Source organism: Uranotaenia lowii, chromosome 3 (assembly GCF_029784155.1).
Source record: "Uranotaenia lowii strain MFRU-FL chromosome 3, ASM2978415v1, whole genome shotgun sequence".
NCBI lineage: Eukaryota > Metazoa > Arthropoda > Insecta > Diptera > Culicidae > Uranotaenia > Uranotaenia lowii.
This window is the reverse complement of record NC_073693.1, coordinates 274,956,813-274,981,923: the sequence shown is the minus strand read 5'-3', so window position 1 is coordinate 274,981,923 and position 25,111 is coordinate 274,956,813. Positions and strand designations below refer to the sequence as shown.

General features: G+C 37.7%; 2 protein-coding genes across 3 annotated transcripts in view; both read right to left on the bottom strand.

Annotated features, from left to right (window-relative positions):
- Positions 1 to 8,498: 8,498 nt before the first annotated feature.
- LOC129758090 (gustatory receptor for sugar taste 64a-like) lies at positions 8,499 to 9,629 on the bottom strand. The gene is made up of 4 exons (XM_055755533.1): positions 9,339 to 9,629; positions 9,004 to 9,281; positions 8,691 to 8,943; positions 8,499 to 8,627 (listed from the first exon to the last, which is right to left on the bottom strand). Exons 1-4 carry the CDS (start codon positions 9,540 to 9,542, stop codon positions 8,514 to 8,516), a joined length of 849 nt encoding a protein of 282 aa, XP_055611508.1. The 5' UTR covers positions 9,543 to 9,629; the 3' UTR covers positions 8,499 to 8,513.
- A 458-nt stretch (positions 9,630 to 10,087) lies between these two features.
- The window catches only part of LOC129756274 (mucin-2), a 148,014-nt gene continuing 132,990 nt past the window's right edge, over positions 10,088 to 25,111 (bottom strand). For both annotated transcript variants that reach the window (XM_055753095.1, XM_055753096.1), the window contains exons 4-8: positions 12,935 to 15,800; positions 11,356 to 12,876; positions 11,158 to 11,283; positions 11,001 to 11,078; positions 10,088 to 10,937 (exon numbers count right to left, since the gene is read on the bottom strand). In XM_055753095.1, the coding sequence (XP_055609070.1) occupies positions 10,420 to 10,937; positions 11,001 to 11,078; positions 11,158 to 11,283; positions 11,356 to 12,876; positions 12,935 to 15,800 (5,109 nt within the window). In that variant the 3' untranslated portion in view covers positions 10,088 to 10,419. The remainder of the gene's footprint in view (positions 10,938 to 11,000; positions 11,079 to 11,157; positions 11,284 to 11,355; positions 12,877 to 12,934; positions 15,801 to 25,111) is intronic.

Genomic DNA, 25,111 nt, shown 5'->3' with positions numbered 1-25,111 from the left:
GTCAGGGAGGTTACCAATTTCCCTTTACTATTTATTTCCAATATGATCATATTTTTTTTTTCACTATGATAACATCACTGTAACCCATCTTTGAGTCACTGTAAAATTAAGAACTTTTCTTTTCACACATTGGCACCAACTTTCCCATTTTCTCTATTTTTTTTATCAATTTACAATTGAGTATATTCTCAGGAATCATCTATCAACCAGCTTTATTATCACTATCAATAAATAATTTTTTCCCATTTCACATCGCTGACGCACACATTACAAAGCAAATCGATTGCCAATATTATTTTCAATTTCCACACGCGGCGGTGCACTTTCCGAATTTTTCCTAGAAACCAATCTCGAGCTGAGATGAAATTTCTTTCTGCACGCGTTAGGTACTTTTTTCGTCGCCACTTGTGATAGCGAGCCGAGGTGCTACGGTTGGTGGCCTACACACGAATGCCGTGCTGCGTGCACAGGCAACACAAGTAGGGTCAAGTGGGGTAATTATGAACACGGGGTAATTCCGAACAAGTGCCATACGCGCTGGTGTGGGGGATGAATGAACACAAAAAGTTCCAAAAATGGTAGTTTAACATCCGATTGATAGCTTCAAGCTGTTTCCGAACTGTTTTCAAATCCTAATGATATCATTTCAGATGTTTTAAAAAACCATTACCCCGTGAAACGGAAATCGTTTTCGACAATGTTCAAGGTTTTGAATATCTGATCATATGAAATCCAGCTAGAATGTTGTTATCAACTGTTTTACAACCGGTTAATGATGCTTTGTCTGGATTTTGGAAAAATTTTGAAAAATTTAATTCGCACAGATTCGCAGATGACTGTTCATATTTACCCCATAGTTTTCGTTCTATGGGGTAATTATGAACACAAATTTCCTGACAATTCTTTGGCTTTAAGATGGTCCAATGTTTTATTCATCAACTTAGAGGGTCATTCATTTATTACCCAAGCATTTCCAGACCCCCTTCCCGCTCCTCCCCTTGTAAGAAATTTCTCACAAAAATACCCCCCCCCCCCCCCGGCCCTTCCCCCTTCTGTATGATCTTAAAACAGGACTGTGAAGAAATCTTAGCCAGGAAACATCAACACTCGGCATATCTATATTAAATTAAGTCCGCAATGTGTTAAGCTTTGATTTTTGAGAAATTGATTTTTTATCTTCTAAAAATGAGATTCGGATTTAGAAAAAAAAAATGGGCTTGTGATCTAGTTCAGTTGGCAAGTCTGTTGTCTCCTGAGCCGATGTCCGCGAGTTCGAGCCCAAGAGCAAACATCGAACACAATTGTACCGGATAAGTTTTTCAATAACGATCCGCCCACTGCACCGTTGATAAAGTCGCGAATGCCATAAAGATGGTAAAACGACTATAATCGAACAACAACAACAAAAAATTACAAAAAAGCTATGTAAGTTCTTTTCAGTCTTCGAAAAAAAGTTTTGAGCACAATTTTATCAAAACTTAATAAAACTTCAAGAGTGAAAAAAGTTTATAAAACAGAAATTTAAAAAAAAAAAAGCTAAATCCGCATTTAAACGAGTTTTAATTTTGTTTAAAAAAAATAGTGATAAGAACTTGCTTTTTGTTGATAGAAAAAAATACAGTCAAATGTTTTCTCAGGTTCAGGTCACCGAAAACCTGTATCCAAGGAATAGTTTTCTAACACCGAATAAAGGTTTTAGGTCCTTCCAAAACCAGTTTTATTGTATTGATAAATAACAAGGTTATAAACTAGACTTGAAGAAATTTTTAATTTTACTAAAAATAAAATTCACCATTTTTTAACAAAAGATTTGCTGCTCGAGTTTTTATTCATTACCGCGTGAAATTTAACTTTATTATAAACCTTAAAACTCTTTGGTCAACAGTAAAATATATGAAAAACCATGATAAATTTAAAAGATGAATACGTAAAGATCCGAAATCTATTTTCTTGCAGTTTTATTTTTATACTCAGTTACTTTTTTCAATCTTTATTTGTTCGAATACATTTTTTAAAATTTAGTACAAAATGCAAATCTTTTTGTTGAAAATTTTCTCTTTCAGTTTGGTGATGAAAACTTCTGCCGTAAAAATTTTATTGAGAAAATAGAGCTACTAATGTGAAATTTCGTACAGGTGATAAAAAAAATTAATTAGTGGAAATATTTTTCAAAACAGTCGATCATATAGAATTGACAAGCCTTACAAAATATGACTGTTCACTGATCCAAGAAGATTTTAAAAGGTGTTTTTGTGAAACAATCATCTTTAAAAAAAAAATAGAATTTTCTGTGCATGTATAGGTTTCAATTTCATGATATCTCGCACGTACGCGAAAAGCCTAACCCACGACATTTAGGTGAAAACTTGATGTTTGTTGCGCAGGGCATTTAAAACGGATGTAAGCACTATCGAGTAGCCTAACTCGCCTAAAATTTCACACGAATGGAGAGGTCCTATGAAATAAAAATGATCTGCAACGACATAAAGAAACGAAAGAAAAAGAAATCAACTAAAACGTAAAAAATGCAACGAAAAGTTAAACTACCGAAACAAAAGATAGAAAAAATCAATACAAAAGAACACTAAATAGACATTTTTTTTGTGTTGTTGTACCTCTAAATTTTGTTTACATTTATTTATTTTATATGTTTTATACATAAATTGAATTGAGTTTTTATAAAACAACCCGTTTTCTTATTACTGCTAATTATTTTCATTATTTGGTGTTGAATTGAGATTTTCTGACACCATATAAATCATATTGGACAAGTCTCGGGGTAAATATGAATAGGTTTTGGGGTAATTATGAACATAATTTTTCAAGTAAAAAATCACCATACACTGCTTACTATGGATAAATGTAACGCATAAATACTGTTACTTTTCAAAAATTTTATACCAAATCCGTAATCCGTGTTCATAATTACCCCCTAGACAGAGGGGTAAATATGAACAGACGGGGTAATTATGAACAGACGTCTCAAGGACGTGGGTTGTGACCAAAAAAAAAAGTTGCTCTACAGAATGATGAAGAGCACAGAAACATTCAATATTGGCAGGTTTTCAGAATTTATGTTAAGAAATAAACATACGGTGGCTGTGAGTGTGCCAAATGAAGAAATTTTGTTCATAATTACCCCACCTAGCCCTATGCTACTCGAGGTAACATGAGGCGGAGGCGTACATGGCTATATTGATAGGAGATCTTACTTACAGTATGACGCATGTTTATGACATCACCACAGTATCCATAACTTTAATATACAAAAAACGAAAATCATTGTTTTATCAGCATTTTTTCGCATAGAAAATTATAAATTCGTAGAATGAAGTTTCATCAAAGAATACCGAGAAAAGTTTATGTAAGTTTATTTATTATTTATTAAGTTTATGTGGGTTGAAATTTTTTTAACTTTTTTCTATTCTTTTTAGCTTATTACGATCTAATTGGAGGAGAAGAGGCAGTGGGCAGCACACCCCACTACCCTCCGCATTTTCATTTTTCCAAATCAACGTTTTTTAACTGAATATTAAAGTTTTATTTATTGATTAATTTGAGTGAGGAACGAAAATTTGATATGTGATATACTTCTAAATAAATTCTACCCTCTCATTTTCAACATCTTTCATTTCATCTATCCTTCTATCCATCTATATATGACCCATTCCAAGCACCCCTCAACTGGAGAACCGATTTTTATTTTTCATTATCCAAATATAAATTACATAGCGTTAGAAAGGTTATTTCTTGAGTGTCATTTTCCATTAAAAGATTTTCAGTTACCTTTTTTAAGAATTGAGTATGTTAACGTTGAAATTTAAAAATTTTAGTATGAAATTAAATTGATTTTGGCAAATATTCTTTATTTATAACATAACTTTGTCAAAAATCTAGCTATGTCAAAACAAATAACTGCAAAATGATGGTAGAAAGGCCATCTTTTAAGCATGATATAAGATAAATAACAGTTACTGCAAGTTTAAGCTCTAGAATCGTTGATAAAGGTATCCATTTTTAAGCGTTGTGACGTCACGAAAATTCTACTGTTTTTAAATTTATGATTTACTGAAATTTCACATATTGTCGAGAATTGGAGGTCTCTTCAAACTTTTTGAGTGGAATTTAATGCAATTTTGAGATTGAAAATCGGTTTAGCAGGTTGTGAGTTGCACCCGGGTAAAGAATGCGTTGTGACGTCACGAAAATATATTTACTTTTTTTCGAAAACGTTCAAGACTATTTACTTCAACACTATGATAGTATTTCTTCAATACAAGTTCAACACAACAATGTGCTTCAATAAACGAATTCTATTATTAAGTTTTTAAAGAAACTAATTTTTTTTTGCGTTAACTTAGTTATTTTTAAACATTTCTAATAAAACATATAAAACAGCGCTTAAAAACGCTTGATTCAAGAATAAACAAACTATCAAACAAATGAAATCCTCATCGATATTGTAAAAGAATATTTGTGAATCATAAAGCAGATAGTTATCTGTGATTTGAATAAAAATCTTGTTAAAGATCGAGTTCTTCATATATCTATGTTAGAATGAAAAACACCGCTAGTAGCTTCTATTTCTTTCTGGCATTATATTCAAACAAAATAAGTTCCATGAAATAAATGTATTGAGATTAAAAAAATCTGGTAAACTAGTAAACTTAAAAGATTAACTTTTTTATTAAAAAAATTCATAAGATTTTCATAGAAAATCTATATATATAAAAAGCAATTTCTGTATGTTTGTTTGTTTGTTTGTCCTCTATAGACTCAGCCGTCTTAAGAGCTAGAGGTCTGAAATTTGGCATGGATACTCATTAGGACCAGGAAGGATGAAAAATGTTTTTAGATTTTTGGATGACCCTTTCTGAAGAGGGTCGTCCATACAAGACAAATATTGTTTTCACGATATTGACGTTATTTTTCGTCGGATTGTGTTGAAAATTTGCACATGAGTGTTTTGAAAGATGAGCAATCGATTTCAGGTGTCTAATTTTCTGTAAGGGGACAGCCAAAGGGGTCGTCCATATTAATTGTTCGCTGTTTTGCGATATTGACGTTATTATACATCGGATTCAGACAAAAATTGGTACACGAGCGTTTTGAGAGATAAGCAATAAATTTCAGATATTCAATTCAGTTTAAGGGGCCGGAAAAGGGGATCGTCCATATAAACCTTTCAATATTTTTGCAATATCGACGTTATTATATATCGTATTGGGATGAAAATTTCCACACGGTAGTTTTCAGGGACGGACAATCGATCTCAGATGTCAAATATTTTGCCAGGGGTCGACGAAAAGAGTTGTCCATATGAATTAATTTTTCACGTTTTTTAGCGAAACTGACGTTATTATACAATGGATTGCTTTGAAAATTTGCACACGGGAGTTTTGAGGGAAGAAGGACAATCGATTTCTGATATCAAAGTTTTTATAAGAGCCCCCGAAAGGGGTTTAGCGTTTTGGCAATAATTGCGTTGTTATGCAATGATTTAGTCGAAATTTATACACGTGGTTTTTGATTCCTGATTTCATATTTTGTAGCAGACGACAGACAAAGTGATCATCCAATATTTTTGCAATTATTACTTAACAATGAATCTGGAAAATGCTTGGCAATTGACTTTCATACAAACTGTTCATGACATATTCCAAGTTGAAAGCGAAACGGAGTTCGCATGGGATCAGCTAGTTAATAAATAAAATTAATTAAATTATTTTAATAGAAAACTGCTTTTATTGAAATTTCCACCTCAAAGAATGTCACTAGAAAATCTAAATCGAACCCCGTTTTCCCATAAAATCTCACAAAAGAGACTTTGAATTGAATTACAAAATTTAATAAATTCAAATATGTACTAGAACAAGGTCTAATGCAAAATTTGGGTCTGATTATTGTAAGAGAAGGGGTTGCGCAACGCACCTGAAGTTTGTATGGAATTATGTAGATTTTGTTCAGCATGATAAAAAAACCGTTTTTCGTCAATAATTTAGGTCTTTATAAACCAATTTATCTTTTAATTTGAGTATTTTAAAGCTTTGATTATGACAAAATTTCATCTGAGGAACGCGTTTCGATTAGAGTTATCATAAAACAGCTATAATGTTCAAAATTAGCGTCGATTAACGATCATTCATGTATTTTTTGAATTTTACCCATCAGAAGCTAATTTTTGAAACTCAAAAACCTTTTTAACTCAACCTGAGATAAACTATTTGTCATAATAAAAGTTTTGTGAATGACTATAATTAAAACAAACCAGCCGATAGGGACTTCAGAAATTGGTGCATAACTTGGTTTTAATGTCCTTCCAAACCCAATTTTTCATAATTCCATACAAATTTTAGGCTCATTGTGCCCTCTATTTCCGTGGGCCAATCCCCTAATTTGGCACTGGACTTTGTGTTAGGCCTAGGATCTATTTAAGCTTGCAACTTATAAGAATTTCATTAGATGACTGATTTAGGCACTCTAGTGTCGATTAACTATCTTTGGAAAGATCGAAGGCTTTGAAATTATCATTTATTTTTCCTTTCCTTTGCAATTAAAGATTAAAAAGATTTAGAAACACATTTCAACGCTTTTACGAATAAATATTTCCTAGTTTTAGTTTTGTCCTAAATAATATTCACATGATCGCATAAAAAAACTTCAAATTAAATTGATGTGAGCAGTGTTGCAAACCTTATCTGCTTATATGGGCCTTTGAGTTTAAATTCCTTTTAATTTTTGGGAATAAATGGATCGATTTCATCACCAAATCACATTATTTATTAAGTTTTTAAGCATTTTAAGTAAATCAAGCATTAATTTTAAGATTATACTTTGATTTATTTCATGTAGCTAAACATCAAATTTCGTGACGTCACAACGCTTTGCAAAACCCTGCTTTAAAAAAATGGTGCGTTGTGACGTCACGAAACTGAATCGCCCTAAAATAAATTGAAATCAAAATTTGAAAAAATCAAAAACAGCAATTTGTTGGTTGTAATGAATCGATACTTTCCTGAAATTTTCATAAAATTTGATCAAATAGAAGAGCTGAAAATTGCGGCGTTGTAAAAAAAACTGAAAAGTGGGAAAGGAGGCGCGTTGTGACGTCACGATTCTTTTTACTTATATTTCCTTAACTATTTGTTCTATACAAATACTTTTGGTTTCAAATAGTAGAGAATTAAATTTTGACCTTATAATGTACAATTTTCAACAATGTGCGATATGACCTGTAAAACTTACGTACAATACACCAAAAAATTGTTTTGCAAACGTTGTGACGTCACGCTGGAATGGGTCATATATATATATGTATATAAAAAAAAACCTTTAGATGTCCCTAAAAAGTAGTGAACCTGTATATAAGAGAAGTGACATCTGAAACACAAAATTCCAATCGAGCGAAATAACTGTCAAAATCGATTCCAATCGATCCGAGCATTTTGTCGCAGAGCTTTTACCTTTCTTATTGAAAACTCAACCAAGGAAGGTATTGTGATTGTTATTATAGTTCAAACAGATAATTTTTTAGCTGGTCATATGAATTTATGATTAGGTGCAATTTTTGTCAATGCTTTGGTGGATCGTGTTTCTAGTTAGAAAACTAACTGATTATTAACGAAATTCAAGTCATTCATACCGTTTATCGCGATCCTTCGGGCATCGAATTCAATGTTGTTTTGTTGGATTGAAGGAGCGTGCACTTTAGAGCTTGAACATTGAGCCAGAAAACAGTGCTGGGGATTTTTATGTCCAAGATTTCGGCGATGTTGCCACATATTTTATTTTAAGAGGGATCAGATGTCGCTTCTCTTATATGAAGGTTCACTACTAAAAAGGACATCACGTTTCACGATTAATTTTTGAAAATTTGTATAAATTTAGAAAACTGTCGCGTGCTCAGGAATTCGATTTTATTTTGGGAAAGGGGCCATTCAAATATTACGAAACACGTTTAGGGGGGGAGGGGTTGTAAGAGTTTGTTTTGCTTTGTTGATTAGGGAAAGAAAATCTGAGACAAATATGTTACGTAGGGGGGTGGGGGGTTGATAATGACCGAAAATTGCGTTACGTAATATTTGAACGGCCCCAAAAAAAAATCTCCTGATTCACTTGACGTAAGCTGATATGATCTGTCATATGCACTTACATTCGTGTTTTTCAAAATGTTCTAAGTTGTTGAGTGAGGACGATTTCAAAATTCCCTGAAAATCACAGGAAACCGTTGCGAATCGACATAACTATAATTTGACAGCTGTTTTGCTGTACGATTTTACTGTCCCGAAAACGATGATTTAAGGACAGAAAAAAACTGGCAACTGAATAAGACTTTAAGATTCGATGGAGATTCAAGAAGAACACCTGTTTTTCTTGATTTCAGTAAGTTGTAGAACAGTAAAATAAACAGTTATATTTCATTTTTTACATTGGAATTAAAAAAAAATCAAAAAAACATCTTACAATATCATGGCAACTTTGCATAAATTATTTTAACTTAATCTAAACTCAAATTAATCCTGTGAGAAGGCCAACTGGGAACAGTTTGCCGGAACACCGGTGTTTGCACCAGCTTGTCGGGAAAATTTGATCACTATCAACTCGAGGGTAAAAATAAGTGAGGCAATCTGAAAGCAAAACACATTAAATTTAGCCCTTTTTTCGAAAAATCAGAATTGAGAAGATTGTACCGTAAAAGCGGTCCGTCTGGTCACTTCGAACATTTTCAGACCCCCTAGGGTGGATTCCTCCGAGCGCAGTTGAACATCGTACCGTTCCAGCTCCGAACACCAACCCTCGGACGGAGTCCGATGAAGTGTCAGGACAGCTCGCTCCATGGTCCGATGCACCTCACCGGCCGTCAGCAAAACGAGGGAAGTCCTTCCCACCAGAAACCCCACACAGCACCAGAAGTAAACGTAGGATATGACGAAGTGTTGAGTTCTGAAGAAGAAAGTTAGGGGTTTATGGCGTTGGAAATCTTCCTCAAAGTGGAATACTGACTTCAAACTGTGCAGCGCAAAGTAGCTAATCAGAGCGACATTGTTGAAGCAGGAACTTAGCAACAGCGGCGAAATCATGTGGTTGGTCCGATTGAGTAGTTCACACAGGATAACATGGTGTTCCCGAATTTCCTGCCAAAAAGAACTCGGCAATCGCAGCGTTCGTGCAGCTTCAACGCGAGCAAACAGCTGCCCGAAGCGCATCGTCAGGTACGAACTCATGATCACGATTGTGACATCCTGGTAGGTCCACGCCAGCGTTATGCTGTAGTGAATGAACTGTAATAGAGGGTATTGTTAATGGATTTCTTTGATTGAGGCTGATTTGTTTGTTACGCGTAGATACAGCAGAACTGGTAGATTAAAAGGCATCCAGGGTAGGTGGAAAACGTATCCGTAGTTCCTCATGGCGTAGACTTTGAGGACATCGTTTTTGGCCCAACCACACCTTCGATCTTCCATGTACTGTTCAGTGAACTCCGCCGATAGGTAGATGAAATGTTCAAAAGTGCTGAAGGAAAGAAGAAAGGCGGCCAACATCCAGCAATATCATCTGAGGTTCTTCTTCTTGTAGACTGCGCTTTCGAAAATTTTCTCCACCTTCACCACTTCAGCTATGTACGAACTCCACTTCATCCCAAGTTTGAAAAACAGTATCACAATCACACCAGTATCCACGAAGAAATAAGTAGAAATAATATTGGTGAAGTTAATTCCGGTTTTGAGGATTCTCCGCAGCTCTACACTTCCCGTTAAAAAGGCGAAACTTATCATAGACAAACTGAACCAGGTCCTCAGGGACTTCCAACGGAAGGCCAAACTCATTCCGGATCCATCGCTCAATCCAGTAACGGGAAAAATGCCGAAACATTGCGCGCTGAAAATTATCGGACGCATTATTCGATGAAGGGTGTCACCCATATCAACTGGTCATGACTGGTCATCGGCACATTTATGAATGGGGCGCTAATGGTTATTTACCAGCTAAGGAGCTGTCGCATGACCCCAGCCCTTATTTTGGCCCCATCTAACTAAGTGCTAATGAAAGGTTTTCGGATCAAACGAGACACACCGGCAGGTCCCACTGATTTACACAACGATATGGCTTTATTATTATTTACAACAACGACGAATCACTTTCACGGTACGGAGTTTTCTTCCGGCTACCGTGCGACATTTTTTATGGTATTTACAACTTTGAGTAACGTTTTTCCCTGCGACGGAAATCCAAGATTACCATCTGCCCTATTTTCTAAATTGGTCAGCTTTTGCTACACTCTGTCGAATCTTTGTACAAACATTAATTAAAAATTAATCTCTCGTCTACACGCTACGCTTCCTAACGATACAAACTAGTAAAAAATAATGAAGAGTATTGCGCGGTATGTTTCTCACACGTTCATTTTTCCAAAAATGTTTAGGGTCTCGGCTCGAACTGGAACCCTTTGACGCTGAGCGTGATCGAGATGATCTCCTTGGTCTGTTCGGACAAATCTCGCTTTCGGCGTTCAAGCAGCGATCCCACCTGGTTACCTTCCTCCTCGATGTTGCTCTCCTCGATCGGTTCGGCTTCGGCTTGCTCGGCTAGGGCGTTGATCTCGTTCAGAGTGTCCGCGCTAAGGTGCCGGGCCGATCGCAGGTTGATCGGCAGGGGTGGAAGGTATGTTGCCGGTGGATTGGTGCTGCTTGGTCGGTACGGTTGAGGGCAGTTAGGATCCAGCGATCCTGGGTAGCAGGACGAGAGAGTTGTGGTGGTGAAGAATGGTTTCGGACAGGCTGGGTCAGGGGATCCAGGATAGCAGGGTTGACGAGTGGTGGTGGTAGATCTCGGGGTAGTTGGGCATCGTGGATCTGTTGAACCGGGGAAGCATCGCAGGACCGGCGTTGTAGGTTGAGTTGGTCGAGGCGTTGTCGGGCAACGCGGGTCTGTTGATCCTGGAGAATGAATGTTAAGAGAGTTAGCCTTTAGATTGATCATTCGAAGTTTATAAATCGTACCTGGGTAGCATCTTGGTGCAGGAGTTGTTGGAGGTGGCGTTGGTCGTGGAGTAGTTGGACATCTTGGGTCGGTCGATCCTGAAGAATAGAGAATTTTCGTTAGAATTTGCCAATTTCGTATTGAAATAAAAAAAAAATCGATGGCCAGACAACTTACCTGGGTAGCACCTGAGCGGGGGCGGCGTCGTTGTGGTAACCGGTGGCCTTGGACAACGTGGATCTGTGGAACCGAAGTAGCAGTTTGGCGCCGCCGTTGTTGTCGGGCATCGTGGATCGGTGGAGCCTAAGAATTTCATTAAATAAAATCATGTCAACTCAAGATCTGTCTGAGTGTTTTTTTAAACTATCAAATTACCTGGATAACAACGTAAGGCGGGGGTAGTGGTTGGGAATGGTGTCGTCGTTACAGGCCGAGGGCAGCGAAGATCCGTACTTCCCGGGTAGCAGTTTGGCTTCGGTGTCGTTGGTGGAGGTGTAGGACAACGAGGATCGCTAGAGCCCGGATAGCATCGAGGAGCGGCAGTCGTTTTGGAACTTTCCACCGGTGGTAAGTATTCCTCTGCCTGGGTGCTTGGTCGAGAGGTGGTTGGTGGAGGCGTTGGGCATCGAGGATCGTTTGATCCGGGATAACAACGAGGCGCAGCTGTTGTTGGAGGTAGTGTAGGGCATCGAGGATCGGTTGATCCTGGATAACAACGAGGAGCAGCAGTTGTTGGTGGTGGCGTCGGACAACGTGGGTCTGTCGATCCTGGATAACATCGGGGAGCAGAGGTAGTTGGAGGTGGAGTCGGGCATCGGGGATCGGTTGATCCTGGGAAGCAACGGAGGGGTGCTGAAGTTGTTGTTTGAGGACATCTTGGATCGGTACTTCCAGGGAAGCAGCGTACTGGTGGAGGAGTCGTTGGCCTTGGTGTTGTTTGAGGGCACCGAATGTCAGTAGACCCTGGATAACATCTCGGAGCTGGTGTGGTTGAAGGTACTGGTCTTGGAGTTGTAGTTTGCGGACACCGGAGGTCTGGAGATCCTGGATAACATCTTGGAGCAGCAGTTGTTGGTGGTGGTGTGGGGCAACGTGGATCGGTTGATCCAGGGAAGCAACGTGGAGCAGGTGTGGTAGTTGGGACTGGTTGTGGGGTTGTAGTTTGTGGACACCGAATATCGGTTGATCCAGGATAACATCTTGGAGCAGCTGTAGTTGGTGGAGGCGTCGGACAACGGGGATCCTGGGATCCTGGATAACATCTTGGAGGTGGTGTGGTTGTAGGAACTGGCCTTGGGGTGGTTGTTTGCGGACACCGGAGGTCAGTAGATCCTGGATAACATCTTGGAGCCGCTGTTGTCGGGGGAGGAGTGGGACAACGTGGATCGGTCGATCCCGGGAAGCATCGGGGAGCGGGTGTTGTGGTGGGCACTGGCCTCGGAGTCGTAGTTTGTGGACAACGGGGATCAGTTGCTCCCGGGTAGCATCGTAAAACGGGAGTAGTAGGTGGAGTTGGTCGAGGCGTTGTCGGACACCGTGGATCAGGAGAACCTGGATAACATGCAGGGGTAGTTTGAGGACACCGTAGATCCGTGGAACCTGGATAGCAACGTGGTCCGGGAGTTGTTGTTGGTACTGGCCGTGGTGTGGTTGTTTGCGGACATCGAGGATCGGTGCTTCCCGGGTAGCAACGTGGTGGTGGTGGCGCTGTTGGACGCGGAGTGGTTTGGGGACACCGCAGGTCCGGTGATCCTGGGTAACAGCGAGGAGCAGGGGTGGTCGTTGGAACAGGTCGTGGAGTAGTGGTTTGAGGGCACCGTGGATCATCTGTTCCAGGATAGCACCGTGGAGCGGCTGTTGTCGGCGGTGGCGTTGGGCATCGTGGATCGGTGGAACCTACGAAAAAAATAGTAACTATAAACGCAACACAAATATTAAGGTATTTAAAGCCTACCAGGATAGCATCTGGGCGCAGCAGTCGTCGTTGTTGTTTGAGGACATCTAATATCGGTGCTTCCCGGGAAACAACGAGGAGCCGCTGTGGTTGAAGGTTGAGTCGTTGGTGGAAGGTATTCGGGAGGGGAAGTTGAGGGTTTCGGGCATCTCGGGTCCGGAGATCCTGGATAGCATCGAAGGGCAGGTGTTGTTGACGGGGTTGGTCTCGGTGTGGTTGGGCAACGTGGGTCATTTGATCCTGGATAACAGCGAGGAGCAGCAGTGGTTTGGGGACAACGAAGATCGGTTGAGCCTGGGAAGCAACGTGGAGCATCTGTGGTTGTTGGAACTGTTGGACATCTAGGGTCGGTGGATCCAGGATAGCACCGTGGTCCGGCAGTAGTTGTTGGTACGGTTGGGCATCGTGGATCTGTTGATCCAGGATAGCATCTGGGACCGGGAGTGGTCGTAGGAACGAGTCGTTCTGTAGTTGTTTGTGGACACCGAGGGTCAGGATTACCTGGGTAGCACCTCAGTGGTGCAGGTGTTGTTGTTTGTGGACAACGTGGATCAGTTGAGCCAGGATAACAACGTGGAGCAGCTGTTGTAGAAGGTGTGGTTGGTTGTGGGCATCGCGGATCATTTGATCCTGGAAAGCAACGGGGAGCAGCAGTTGTTTGTGGGCAACGTGCATCGGTTGATCCGGGAAAGCATTGTGGTCTAGCAGTAGTCGTTGGTAGCGATGGACATCTTGGATCCGATGATCCTGGGTAGCATCGTGGACCAGGAGTTGTGGTTGGCACGGGTCTTGGTGTGGTGGTTTGTGGACAACGTGGATCTGGGTTACCTGGATAGCACCGCAAGGGTGGTTGGGTTGTCGTTTGTGGACACCGTGGATCTGTTGAACCAGGGAAACATCGGGGAGCTGAGGTTGTTGGTGGTGGTGTGGGCTGAGGAGTTGTAACTGGTGGAAGGTAAGTTGGAGCGTCCTGTTTCTCATAGCAGGCGGGGTCCTTAGAACCTGGATAACAGCTCGGACCTTGGGTGAAGGTTGGGCATCGAGGATCGGTGGATCCAGGAGTACAACGCAGCACTGGAGTTCTGCATTTCGGATCACTGGAGCCCGGGAAACAAGCAGGTGCTGGTGTTTCAACGATTGGAGCCAATGTTGTTGGCACGGGTCTTGGGCATCTGCGATCGGTTGAGCCTGGATAACAATTAGGCGCCTGGGTAGTTCTTTGGCTTTCGACTCGAGGTACGAAAACTGTTGCTTCTGTAGTTGGTCTGGGTGGTCGAGTTCCACGGCCTGTTGGTCGTGTTCGTCCAGTTGGTCTCGTAACTGGTGCGGGGGTTGTTGGGCAGCGAGGGTCGACTGATCCTGGGAAGCATCGCAGTGGAGCAGCAGTAGTTGTTGTAGGACACCGTGGGTCCAGGGATCCCGGGAAACATCTCGGTGCGTCTGTGGTCGTTTCGAACACAGGGCAGCGGGGATCAGTGGAGCCAGGGAAGCAACGTAGTGGAGCTGCTGTTGTTTCAGGCACTGGACAACGAGGATCAGTAGATCCTGGGAAACACCGTAGCGGAGCCAGAGTAGTAGGACGTTGCCGACAACGAGGATCCCGTGATCCACGTCCACAGTTGGGTGTGTCTGGTACAATAATAGCGTTACATCTTTCATCCGTTGATCCAGGAAGACAAACAAACTCGGTTGTAGTTGGAGTCGGTGGTCTTGTTCTACGCCTTGAGGGAACAGTGGTTGACTGATATTCAGCAGAAGCTGGTCTAGTAGGACGAGTACGCCGTGGTGGAGCCTGGGTGGTGTATTCTGTCTGAGTTGTGGCAGCTGGAGAAAGAGTAGGACGACTTCCCCTAGTGGGAAACGAAGCGGGGATCGTCTGCGGTGGTCGTGTTCCTCTACGAGCTGGAAGAGTAGTGCTAACGACTGGTCGTCTTGTGGTAGTTGTAGTAGCTTCAACAGTCTTTACCAGTTCTTCAATATCACAAACTTGAGGTCCGCAACCTCCGCGGCAAATTTCAATGTCACACTTCAAGAATACTTGCATTCTATCTGGGAACTTGAATGCCTTGATATCATTATGTAGTATCAATGTGGCCCCAGTATTACCAGTGTTGGTTGTCTTTTGCCAGGTTCCAAATAGTTTCTTCTTACGAGAGCATCCGTTTTTGTCCGAAAGTTGCAACCTCCTCGTTCCAGAGTCACTGTAGTCAGGGCTATCGTAGGCATAGCAATCTTTCACTGACACATCATACTCTCCTCGTGGATCTTTCAAGTATACCAAAATACTCAGAGCTTCTCCAATTTTGATAACACTTGGAATTGGTGAAATACTAGGGTATGCCCCTCGTTGAATGTCCATCCAACATTCGACTCCACCAGTAGCTGTTGGAACATTCACCACTTCCAGCATGTCCACAACGAAAGGTTTGAAGAAGATGGTATTCTGCTGCTGCTCCGTCGAGCTACAGGAAATCCTCCTAGCAGTGTCCCACGCTTCCTGGACGTCCTCATCACTCTGGATAACAAGGACATTGTCGACCGAAGAACACACCGAACAGGATGGCTTGCTGCCACACCCACTGAACGGCACCGTAAAGCTAAACGATCGACCTCCCTTGCCGGCCGTCACGTAACGACACTTGGGGTCGGTGTAGTAACCCTGACTGTAGATCACTCCCTGGAAGTCCGATTCGAACTCGATCGTGACCAGCATTCCATTGCGTTGGTCACACGTCACATCGATGGTCTCGATGTGGGTGTGATCATGGACTGGTCCCAGACCGCTGGCCTGACGCGGGTACTTCCGGGCAGAACTCGGTACCAGGGCGTTGTCATCGTTGTTCTCCCGCGCAAAGCTGCTTGTGGTCTGAAAGGAGAGTATAAAGAAAAAAATTTTTTTTAAATCTATAGACCTTGAAAAAGTCCAAATAAACTGTAGAATCGTTGAAACATTTATTTTAAGGAAAAAAAAACATTCCAATTTCAACGCAACTATGAGGTTTCGTTAAATTGTTGTTGAATTCAATAAATCACTTAAAAATAATAAACGAGACAAATAATTGCTTGGACACCGCACAATGCCCGATAACCAAAAGCATCAGCAATTCACTTAATTTGTTTCTCTAATCTGGGCTCAGCCCGGTTCAGTATCCATTATGAAAGGTCCACAATCATTCATACAAAAATGGAGAGGGGATAAAAGAAATAAAACAATTCCATTTCAAAAAGCCACATCACCTCGTCATGCTCTTGGATTTTCCCACAAGGGAAGGTCCGAAAAATCAACATGTATCTGCCCATGAAAGAAATACCATCGCAACTTTATCCTCCCGTTCCAGAAACTGTAAAGTAATTCCAGCCAATCCAAAAAGGATTTCGAATCCCTGCGGATGAATGATTTTTATTATCGTTTCATGTGTGTATGCTTAGCGCGACCGAAATGTTTCCTGAGCGCAATTTATCCAAATACGCCATAAATAAATGACCCTTTTTCAAAACGACTCTTCTGTCCATTCTTCGCTTTAATAAACTAAGTGCCTTAAAAAAAATCACTTAAAATTGATTATTTTTTAACTATACTACTTTTGAATTAAAAAAAATATTTAAACCGGTTACAGAATGAAGTCAGAGGAAACCAAAATTTTCGATTGACATTCGAGTGAGACCGATTGTTTGAAAATGAGAAATTTTGAATTGAGAGCAGAGAACTGAAAAAATAAAATATCTTTCAAAATCAAATACTTGGTAGGATTTGAAATTGAGAATTTTGAATTGAATGTTGAGATTCGAAAATTGAAAGCTGAGAATTGAAAGTTGGAAGAATATGGGATTCAATCACGTTATCGTACAGAATTTTAAAATTAAAGTTTATCGTTTGCTGTTCAAACTTTTAAATTAAATAACATTCGCTCTCAATTTCGAAACAGGATGATTTTGGTTATTAAATTTAATATAGCATTTGAAAATTTATCACGCATCGTAAGCTAATTTTCCTAACTAGTTTAGTTGGAAATGGGGCGCCAATTTGATGCAGGTGCTGTGAATACCACCGACTGCAAACTTGCAAACCAACAGCACCGCGAGAAATTATGACCCAGTGAAACGGAAAATTAATGAAACATTGACACTGTCGTCGGTCAGGAACATTTGAGGCGAAAATAAACTAGACAGCTTTTCCACGTTTGAATTGAAGAATTGAAATTGCAATAACGAAACTAAATGGCATATTTTATTTTCTAATTTTTTTAATGGAATTTTCCAGTATTTATTTTTAAATTTTTTATGAATTTTGTATGAATTTGAAGAAAGTAGGTTTAATAATGAATCAATGTTCATTGGGATGAAAAAAATTTTTACCGTAAAATTTAAAAAAAAAACTTCAGTTATATCACTTTTTTCTTGTGTTTTGTCTACTAGTTTGATTTTCCTCCTATGTCTTCTTCATTGAGGGACATGCAATTTTATTGAATGCGGTACCGGAAAATCAATTGCAGAAGAAGTATACGCTAAGCTTGCCAGATTGCCCGGTTTTATCCGGGTTTGCCCGGATATTTGATGCAAAATTTCGAGAAAGTCCGGTTCGGCCCGGTTGCCCGGATATCGTGAAAAAAGTCCGAATATTGCCCGGATTTTTTTCACAATTTCACAAAGAAACCAAAAAAAATCAAAGTTTTTGAGTAAGGTTTAGCTAAATCGATTAACGGTACGCACATTTTCAACGGTTGTTTCAAATTATTTCGCTGATTTACTTTTATAAACCTTAAATATTTAAGTGTTCCAAAAAGATTTTGGAAGTCTGCAATTACATTAATAAAATATTAATTTAATTTTTTTGTATTTTTTCTTTGCTTTTATATATAATAACACCTAAATTTTGCCCGGTTATTGCTCGGTTTTTGGATTTGAAAAATTGAAATCCATGCCCATTTCAGATCTGGATGGGACAGAATCAACAAGAATCATTACGCTGGATTCAGTGATGGTAGTAATATTTCTAATATCTTTTAAAATGAAATCATTTTTTTTCCTTTTAAGGAACAATCAACTAAACATAACAGCCTCTCTGATATCTTTTTTCAAAAGAATGATGCCTCAAAAATTCGTTCGCGAAGATTATCTAGAACTTCTTCAACTAACTTTGGTTTGTCTAAATGAAGAACAGGAAGTTAAACTTAAAAGACCAGGTGCTCTAGATTACGTAAGGTGGATGGCTAGAGCAATTTACGGCCTGAAAATGTATATGTTTAGAGAACAATTTCAAGTGGATATTTTGAAACTTGAAAAGATCGTCCAGTTTGTATTACGAGTTTATTTAAGAAGGCGGTATCAAGCTTCTCTTGATACTAGTGCACCGATGAACGATCTTATATTTATAAACAATCACTAAAACTACGATGAAGAAGAGTTAAGCCTCAAAACATAGAAAAAAATTCGGAAAACATTTATGGTTTTTGTCAGAGCTCAACATCTGTTTGGCTTTTTTTGATGAGCAAGTTGAGGCCGTTTTGAAGCGAAAAATGGACCAGAACCTACTGAAGAAGAAACTTTTCTTTCAAAAACTCATTGAAAGATTTCGTTACCGAGAAATTCTTGGCATTTTTCGAAATATTGCAACTTGAATCCCGTTTTCGTTGGGAATCAGAGCCCAAATTTTGGGTGTCGAGAAGTGCTTACAAAGCTGGAGAATATAATGGATTTGGTTCGAAAGCTGACCACGAAAAACAAAATGTGTTGATGATTATTGTAGAAAGCCGAATAAATCAAAACAATTGTTTAATATCATCGGTTTTGAACTATTTAACAAGTTTGTTTTTTTTTATTTCTTGTGGCTATCATTTTCAGTTCCTAAATTTTCAAATACAAATACTATTTTTTATGTGTTTTTTTTCTTCTTTTTACAAATATTGCTCAGTTTTTAGCGGAATTGATATTGTTCAGAATTTAGCAGAAACATGTTTTTTAAGAAACTCTATCATAAATAACTTTTTGAATTTTTGTTTAAACATCATTCTTTCTTCGGCAAACTAATTGTACGATAAAATTTGCATCTTTTTGTGCAATACGTGCAGCATAACGCAAGGTACACTTTCTGGACGATTTAAATAAAAATCTATCGATAAAATAAAACTAATATAATATTAAAAAAAAAAACCATGCTTTGAAAACCTGCGATGCAAAAAAAAAATCGATTTTTTTTTATTTTTCACATAAAGTTAAGCAAAATTTCAAAAATATAAAACTCATATTTTTAGTGTAATTTCAATAAATCAAAATTTTCTTAGTATGATATTTAAAAAATAAGGACTTTTTTTCAAAAATCGACAGCGTGTGACCTCTAAACATATTTTTTTTTTTGAGTCGCCGCCATATAAAAAATTGTTTCTTACACCCTAATCTACCATTTGGAGGTCGAGCCTCCGGAATTCCAGACATAAGGCAATTTTGGGCCACCCTTATCTTCAATCTTTTATACAAACCATTCATGGCCCAAAAAATCAGCGGACACAAAATTTCACGGCATTCTGATCACCCGTTTATACGTGATAGTGTTATAAAGAAAATATCTTCATTTTTTTAAACGAGATTATTCTCACTGTGAATATACATTTTTTGAAGACTATTTATAATGTAAATCAATTTTAGTAAGACAGGAATCCGTAATCATCACTGTAACTCAACTGATTCAGTTTTTTTATTTTATTTTTTTTTAAATAAGAGCATTATTAAACAGACAGAAATGTTTAAGGATTTTCTTCTTTCAGCTTGTTTTAGTCCAGATCATTTTTTTAAACATTTTTCGTATTTTGATGACACTTCCGTCTTCTTATTTTTATTTTTACCAACGTAGTCAATACAAAGGAGCATCCTGGAAAATGAAAGACGTGCGTTCTTCATTTTTCTTTTCAACGTAATCTCTGTAACATTCAAACATTCATTACTTCAGCCAAGCCAACCATGTGGTAAATGCCGCAAAAGTTACTGTAATGAGGGAAGGAATAAAACGTCGATCTCCCTGAAACACGCTTCATATACCTAGTTTATTTTTGTAAAAGTAATACAGTGTAAAATCTAAAACTGTTAAAAGGTTAGATTTTCCAAATAAGTTGTCATCGAGAAGATACATCCTTCTCTGATTCAGATCCGTTCGTGTTTAGTTGGCAGGAGCAGGGCTGATGATGTTTCGATACCGGGACCTATTGCAACCGAATCTTCTTAAGCCATTTTACCGCTTCTCTCGTCTTTCCGGTCTTGGAAATATCCACGTGATATATGTACCTATATGATAAAGCGCGCTTCACAATCAATTCAAAATATTCACATTCGCAGTTATAATCAGTTGGATTTCATGTTCGGTAATTGTTTTTAAACTAATTTTTACTTCTGGAAAAACACTTATTTTACGGAGCAACAATTTTAACGTTTTCACTACTTGAACTCTTTTTTTTTCATGATTTAATGGCACTTTCATCCAATTAATCCATATATTTCGCGTGAGTTTTCATTACGTCGTATGAAACATCTTAAGAATTCACACAAAACTGCTGCAAAAGTTATCAATCAAAACAATTTTAAAATTTTTATTTCACATATAGAATATGTTGTCCAGGCTACAAATATTCTTCATGGAAAGAAGTTGAGACTAGTTTACTGCCATATAAGCATATTTGTCGCATGTTACATTCTGAAATTTCCTACTTTTTTGTGTCTAGAAGACTTATTGCAAAATTTTTGTTTGCCGTTTTTTGATAGATACATCAGGTTCACTCTGAAGAATTTGTTTTTAATAAATTTTATAAAAATACTCACCATTCAAACACCAAAACACCTCTCCTATAAAAATGTACCATGTGACAGTTATGTTTCCAGCGGCAGTTTATGTCAGTTTAAGAGCGAGATATTTAAGAATAACAATATCAGTAGATAATGTTTTTGTTTTATAATATCGTAAAAAATATCTTTAACAACTTTAAATCCTTCAAAATTTTCGTTCTGCATCTACTGATCTTCAAAGATTTGCGTCCCGTTCTGGATCGGAGCAAGGTTATTAGATCACAAGGTTCTCTGACTTTGTCAGTAAGTTGGCGAGAAGAGCGCGGTGAGGTTCTGTGAGTTTGTTTGTAAAAATCGTAAAATTTGTTCGAGCTGAGGGCTTTGTTGGTAAACAAACTCCACGTACACCATAGTAGCCCAATCAAAATGGCTGAATCGGGAGTTTCTCATATCGTTACACCTCCTATATATGCACACTGTGGATCGGAGCAAGTCTCGTAAACGGACCGATTACTGTCAAAAGCGAGCATGTCAGTAAAAAACCGTCCGATTTTTGTCCGTTTTTCCGGATCATTTCCCCGCTGCAGTTTTTTACTGGGGCAAAATGACAGAAAACGAGACCAGACAGTTTGTTTTTGTCCGTTTTTTTCATTCTGGAGGTGCGTTGACAAAACGTTTACAAAAGTAATCTAGATCACTTCGTTGACAAAAAATATTAAATGTCATCTGCAATTTCTTTATTGTTAAAACGACCCAAAGCTTACATGGGTAAGTCAATTGTTAATGTTTTTGATAATCATTTTAGTTATGATTTTTTCCCCGAATCTTTTTAGGCAACAGCAACACATCAGACACGACAAAAAAGTGTTCTGCCACCGATCAGCTGCTTTGGACTGCTCCGCCGGAAGGAATAGGGGAGATAAGGGCATAACGAGTACCCGGGGCATAATAAGTACTCATCTTTGCTATAAAAGTACGTATTTTCTTAAATAAAATTTCATGAGCATTTCATTTTCATGAGCACCACGAAGTAAGCTCTTATGATCTCTAAATCATTTTGATCGCACTGCAACATGATGTACACATTGATTCTCAATTTTCACCATCATGAAATTTTTGATTTTTCACTTTTATTAATTTTAAAACACGTTTTAACTTAAATTTGTGGGCTCGGGGCGAACAGAGCACTATTAATCGGGGCACGAGGAACGTTTTCTGCCGTATAATCTGGCAGCAAATTCAACTCGATGTAGTCAACTGAATTATAGAGCTATAGCTGACTAGTTTAATCTGAAGATATGGCCTATTGCTAAGGTGTCGGAGAGGTAATCAGTAGACTCGAGTTCGATTCCTGTTCGAGGTGATTTTTTTCAATTTTCCATTCATGATCGATTTATGATTGTTACATTACACGGCTGGAAGTATCATCCGCCAAACAAAGTACCAGAAACATAATGTATGAGCGTGTGTGAATGGTTTGTATTCTACAAACAGACCTAGATTATTTTGTTATTGCTTTGTTTGATGAATCTACGACTCACCTGACTTCATTGAGTTGAATTCGCTGCTTGATTTCCCGGCAGAAAACGCTCATCGTGCCCCAATTAATGGTGGTAATACTGCCCCAGGGGGGTTCTCGTTATGCCCCTACAGTGACTGGTTTTCAGCTTTTGGCAAAAAAATTTAAATGATTTTATCTAGTTTTTCAAGTTTCAGCCATTACGCCCTTATCTCCCCTATTTGTGATGTCATAACGCAGAGAGCACCGATTGCAGTGAATTTTGGTTTTGTTCGAAATCAATTTTTAAATTTATCTGTCAAAATGTTTATCAAGAAAAAGCATAAGAGTGCTGCATACATTTAGGGGTGAAAAAAAGTTCAATAGTTTTGTCAATATGTTAATTTCTGCACATATGACATTTTTTCAAATTTTTCTATTTTGCCAAATTTGTCGATTCTGTTTATTTTGTAAATTCTGTCAATTTATTATATTTTGTCAATCTAGTTCATTTTGCTAAATTAGTCATTTTAGTTTTTGTCACTTTGGTCAATCTAGCAAATTTTGTCTTTGATGTCAATTATATCATTCGTGTCATTTATTTCACTTTGGTCACTTTTGTTCGTTTTGCCATTTTTATGATTTACGATAATTTTTTTCTATGATATTAATTTCGTCAATTATATCATCGCTTTTTTTTCAAATTTGTCAATTTTGACAAGTTTACACAATTTAAAACGACCTAAATGACAAGTATTCCAAATTGGTAAAAGTGACCAAATGACAAAATTTGCAATAACGATTAGAGTTGAGACCGATTATTGGACTCTTGGTTACAGCATCGTATAATTCTATAGCGATTGTAATATAGTGTAAGAAAGATGAATTTCCTTCACGTCAGAGGTTACATAAGCATGGATTGTTATTAACAGGCAATTTTTTTTCTTGAATTGATTCCATTAATTTCATTTCGGATATATGTGATTTCAAAAAGATTACATTGAGATTATACTCATTTCCAAAAAAAAAAATTTTGAACTGGGTGATGCAAATTAGTTGCAAATTATGTTGTTTGTATATAAATCATATTTTTTTACATACTGTAATCCTACAAACAATTTTGATTTTTTTTTTGCAATTCATTAAGAATTATCAACGTTCGAAATATCTTAAACATAATTTTATGATTAAAAATTTGTTTTTTATTTTGTGTCATTTTATGTCACAAACAAAATTTGCACTCTGTACGAAAGGCTACAATCCACTGTCAAGTGTATTAAATCGGGATTTTTATTCTTATGTCGGTTTTAATACACGGTTACACGGTTTTTATACACGTGGCACATCATTCGCCAATTTTCTTGCTGGCTGATTGTTTCCATCCTGCATTTTCTTGTGATAGGTATGGGCTATATTTTATTTGGTTTCTTCCAGACATATGCAATGCGGTTGCGCAGGGAGGACAATGCCAGTTATTAGGTAACTTGTTAATGCTGGTTCGGCATAGAATCTTATACCGATAATTCCACCTTTAAGGAAGTTCATTATTGGAGTAGTGTCTGATTTTTACGAGTGATAATTCCAAAATTCTTGTAAACTTGAAACTTCGCCACTTTAAAAATTTGTAAATGTTTTCTATTGAGAAGTTTATAGTTTGTTTGTGTAATAAACATTTCCTAACTGTCTATATAATACTTAATTTAAGGGTAGGGTAAATGATCTTGAGCGGAACTAAATGGCTCGATTTGACGCATCTCGGATAAGTTGATCAAGCGGTAAGGCTATGGATTATATCCGAACAAATTTTTTTTCAGTTCAGCAGAAAGATCTTGGTTTCTGCTTTCTAATGATGATTTTTAGAAAATTTTAGAGTAAATCCTAATAACTCTAGAGCTGTTTTACTGAAGTAAGAATTCTGATCTTGAGTGGAACTACGCTGATCTTGAGCGGAACTAAAATATGATCTTGAGCGGAACCATTTCCTTCTGTCAACATCTTTAATAGCACTTATTCCTAATACTTGGGTAACTGAGAAAATTTCAATTAAATTTCATCTTTGAAGATTTTAAAGTTAAAAAATTAATGTTTTTACTTAAAAAAATAAACTTAGCATTCCAAAGTTGTTCTCAAAATATCCGTTCAAATTTATTTCCAGCTTAAAGGAAGTCAAATTTTCACTTTGATTCACTGTATCCTTTTTTGAAAGAATCGATTATCTAAACTCAAATTTTAGTCTTTGTTAATCTCAAAAATTAAATTCGTTAGTATATTTGATTGATTATTTGAATGTGCGTGTTTAGGGTCATTTTGCCCCGAACAACTTTTGAAGGTAACGGCAAAGTCAGTAATACAAAAGAAGGTGCCTTAAATTACAGATTTTTCAAAAAAAAACTGTACATTGCTCTAAATCAATGTTTTTGAGAAAAAAATCTGTTTTTTGTGTTTTGTTATTCCCTTAATTCCTTTAATTTCATTGGAAATTAATGATAAATAGTGTCATTTTTATATTTCATTTGGGAAAAATCAGTTTACGTTGAAAATCTTTTCATACTTTTCGAATTCAAATTAAAAAACCAAATAATTATAATTATGGAAATCCATTCGAAATTCAAAAAATCTATGAAATCTGTTAATATTTCAAAATTTCGGGGTCTGTGACGTAGATGCTGTGATAAAAATTTCCTCAAAATTTCGTGGAATGTGAAGGAATGTGTGCAGAATTCAATTTGAATTTTAGTTTATTAGGTAGTATATCGTTTTTCAATTAGAATTTCAACTTCAAAAACAACCTCTTTAAATGAAAGCTAGGTACTTCTTAAAGTGCGAATAGTAATGGCAATGAAGATTCTGAAATAATGACTTAACTTTGTTGGCTTCATTAGTTCTCGAATTATGCCAAAAAATATGTA

Excerpts from the sequence above, each read along its gene's own strand:
- LOC129758090 (XM_055755533.1), bottom strand. The coding sequence starts at position 9,542 with ATGTTGGCCGCCTTTCTTCTTTCCTTCAGCACTTTTGAACATTTCATC. Across the intron at positions 8,944-9,003 it reads TTTGCGCTGCACAGTTTGAA|AACTCAACACTTCGTCATAT; the intron begins GTCAGTATTCCA and ends TTTCTTCTTCAG. Across the intron at positions 8,628-8,690 it reads CCAGACGGACCGCTTTTACG|ATTGCCTCACTTATTTTTAC; the intron begins GTACAATCTTCT and ends TTTTGCTTTCAG.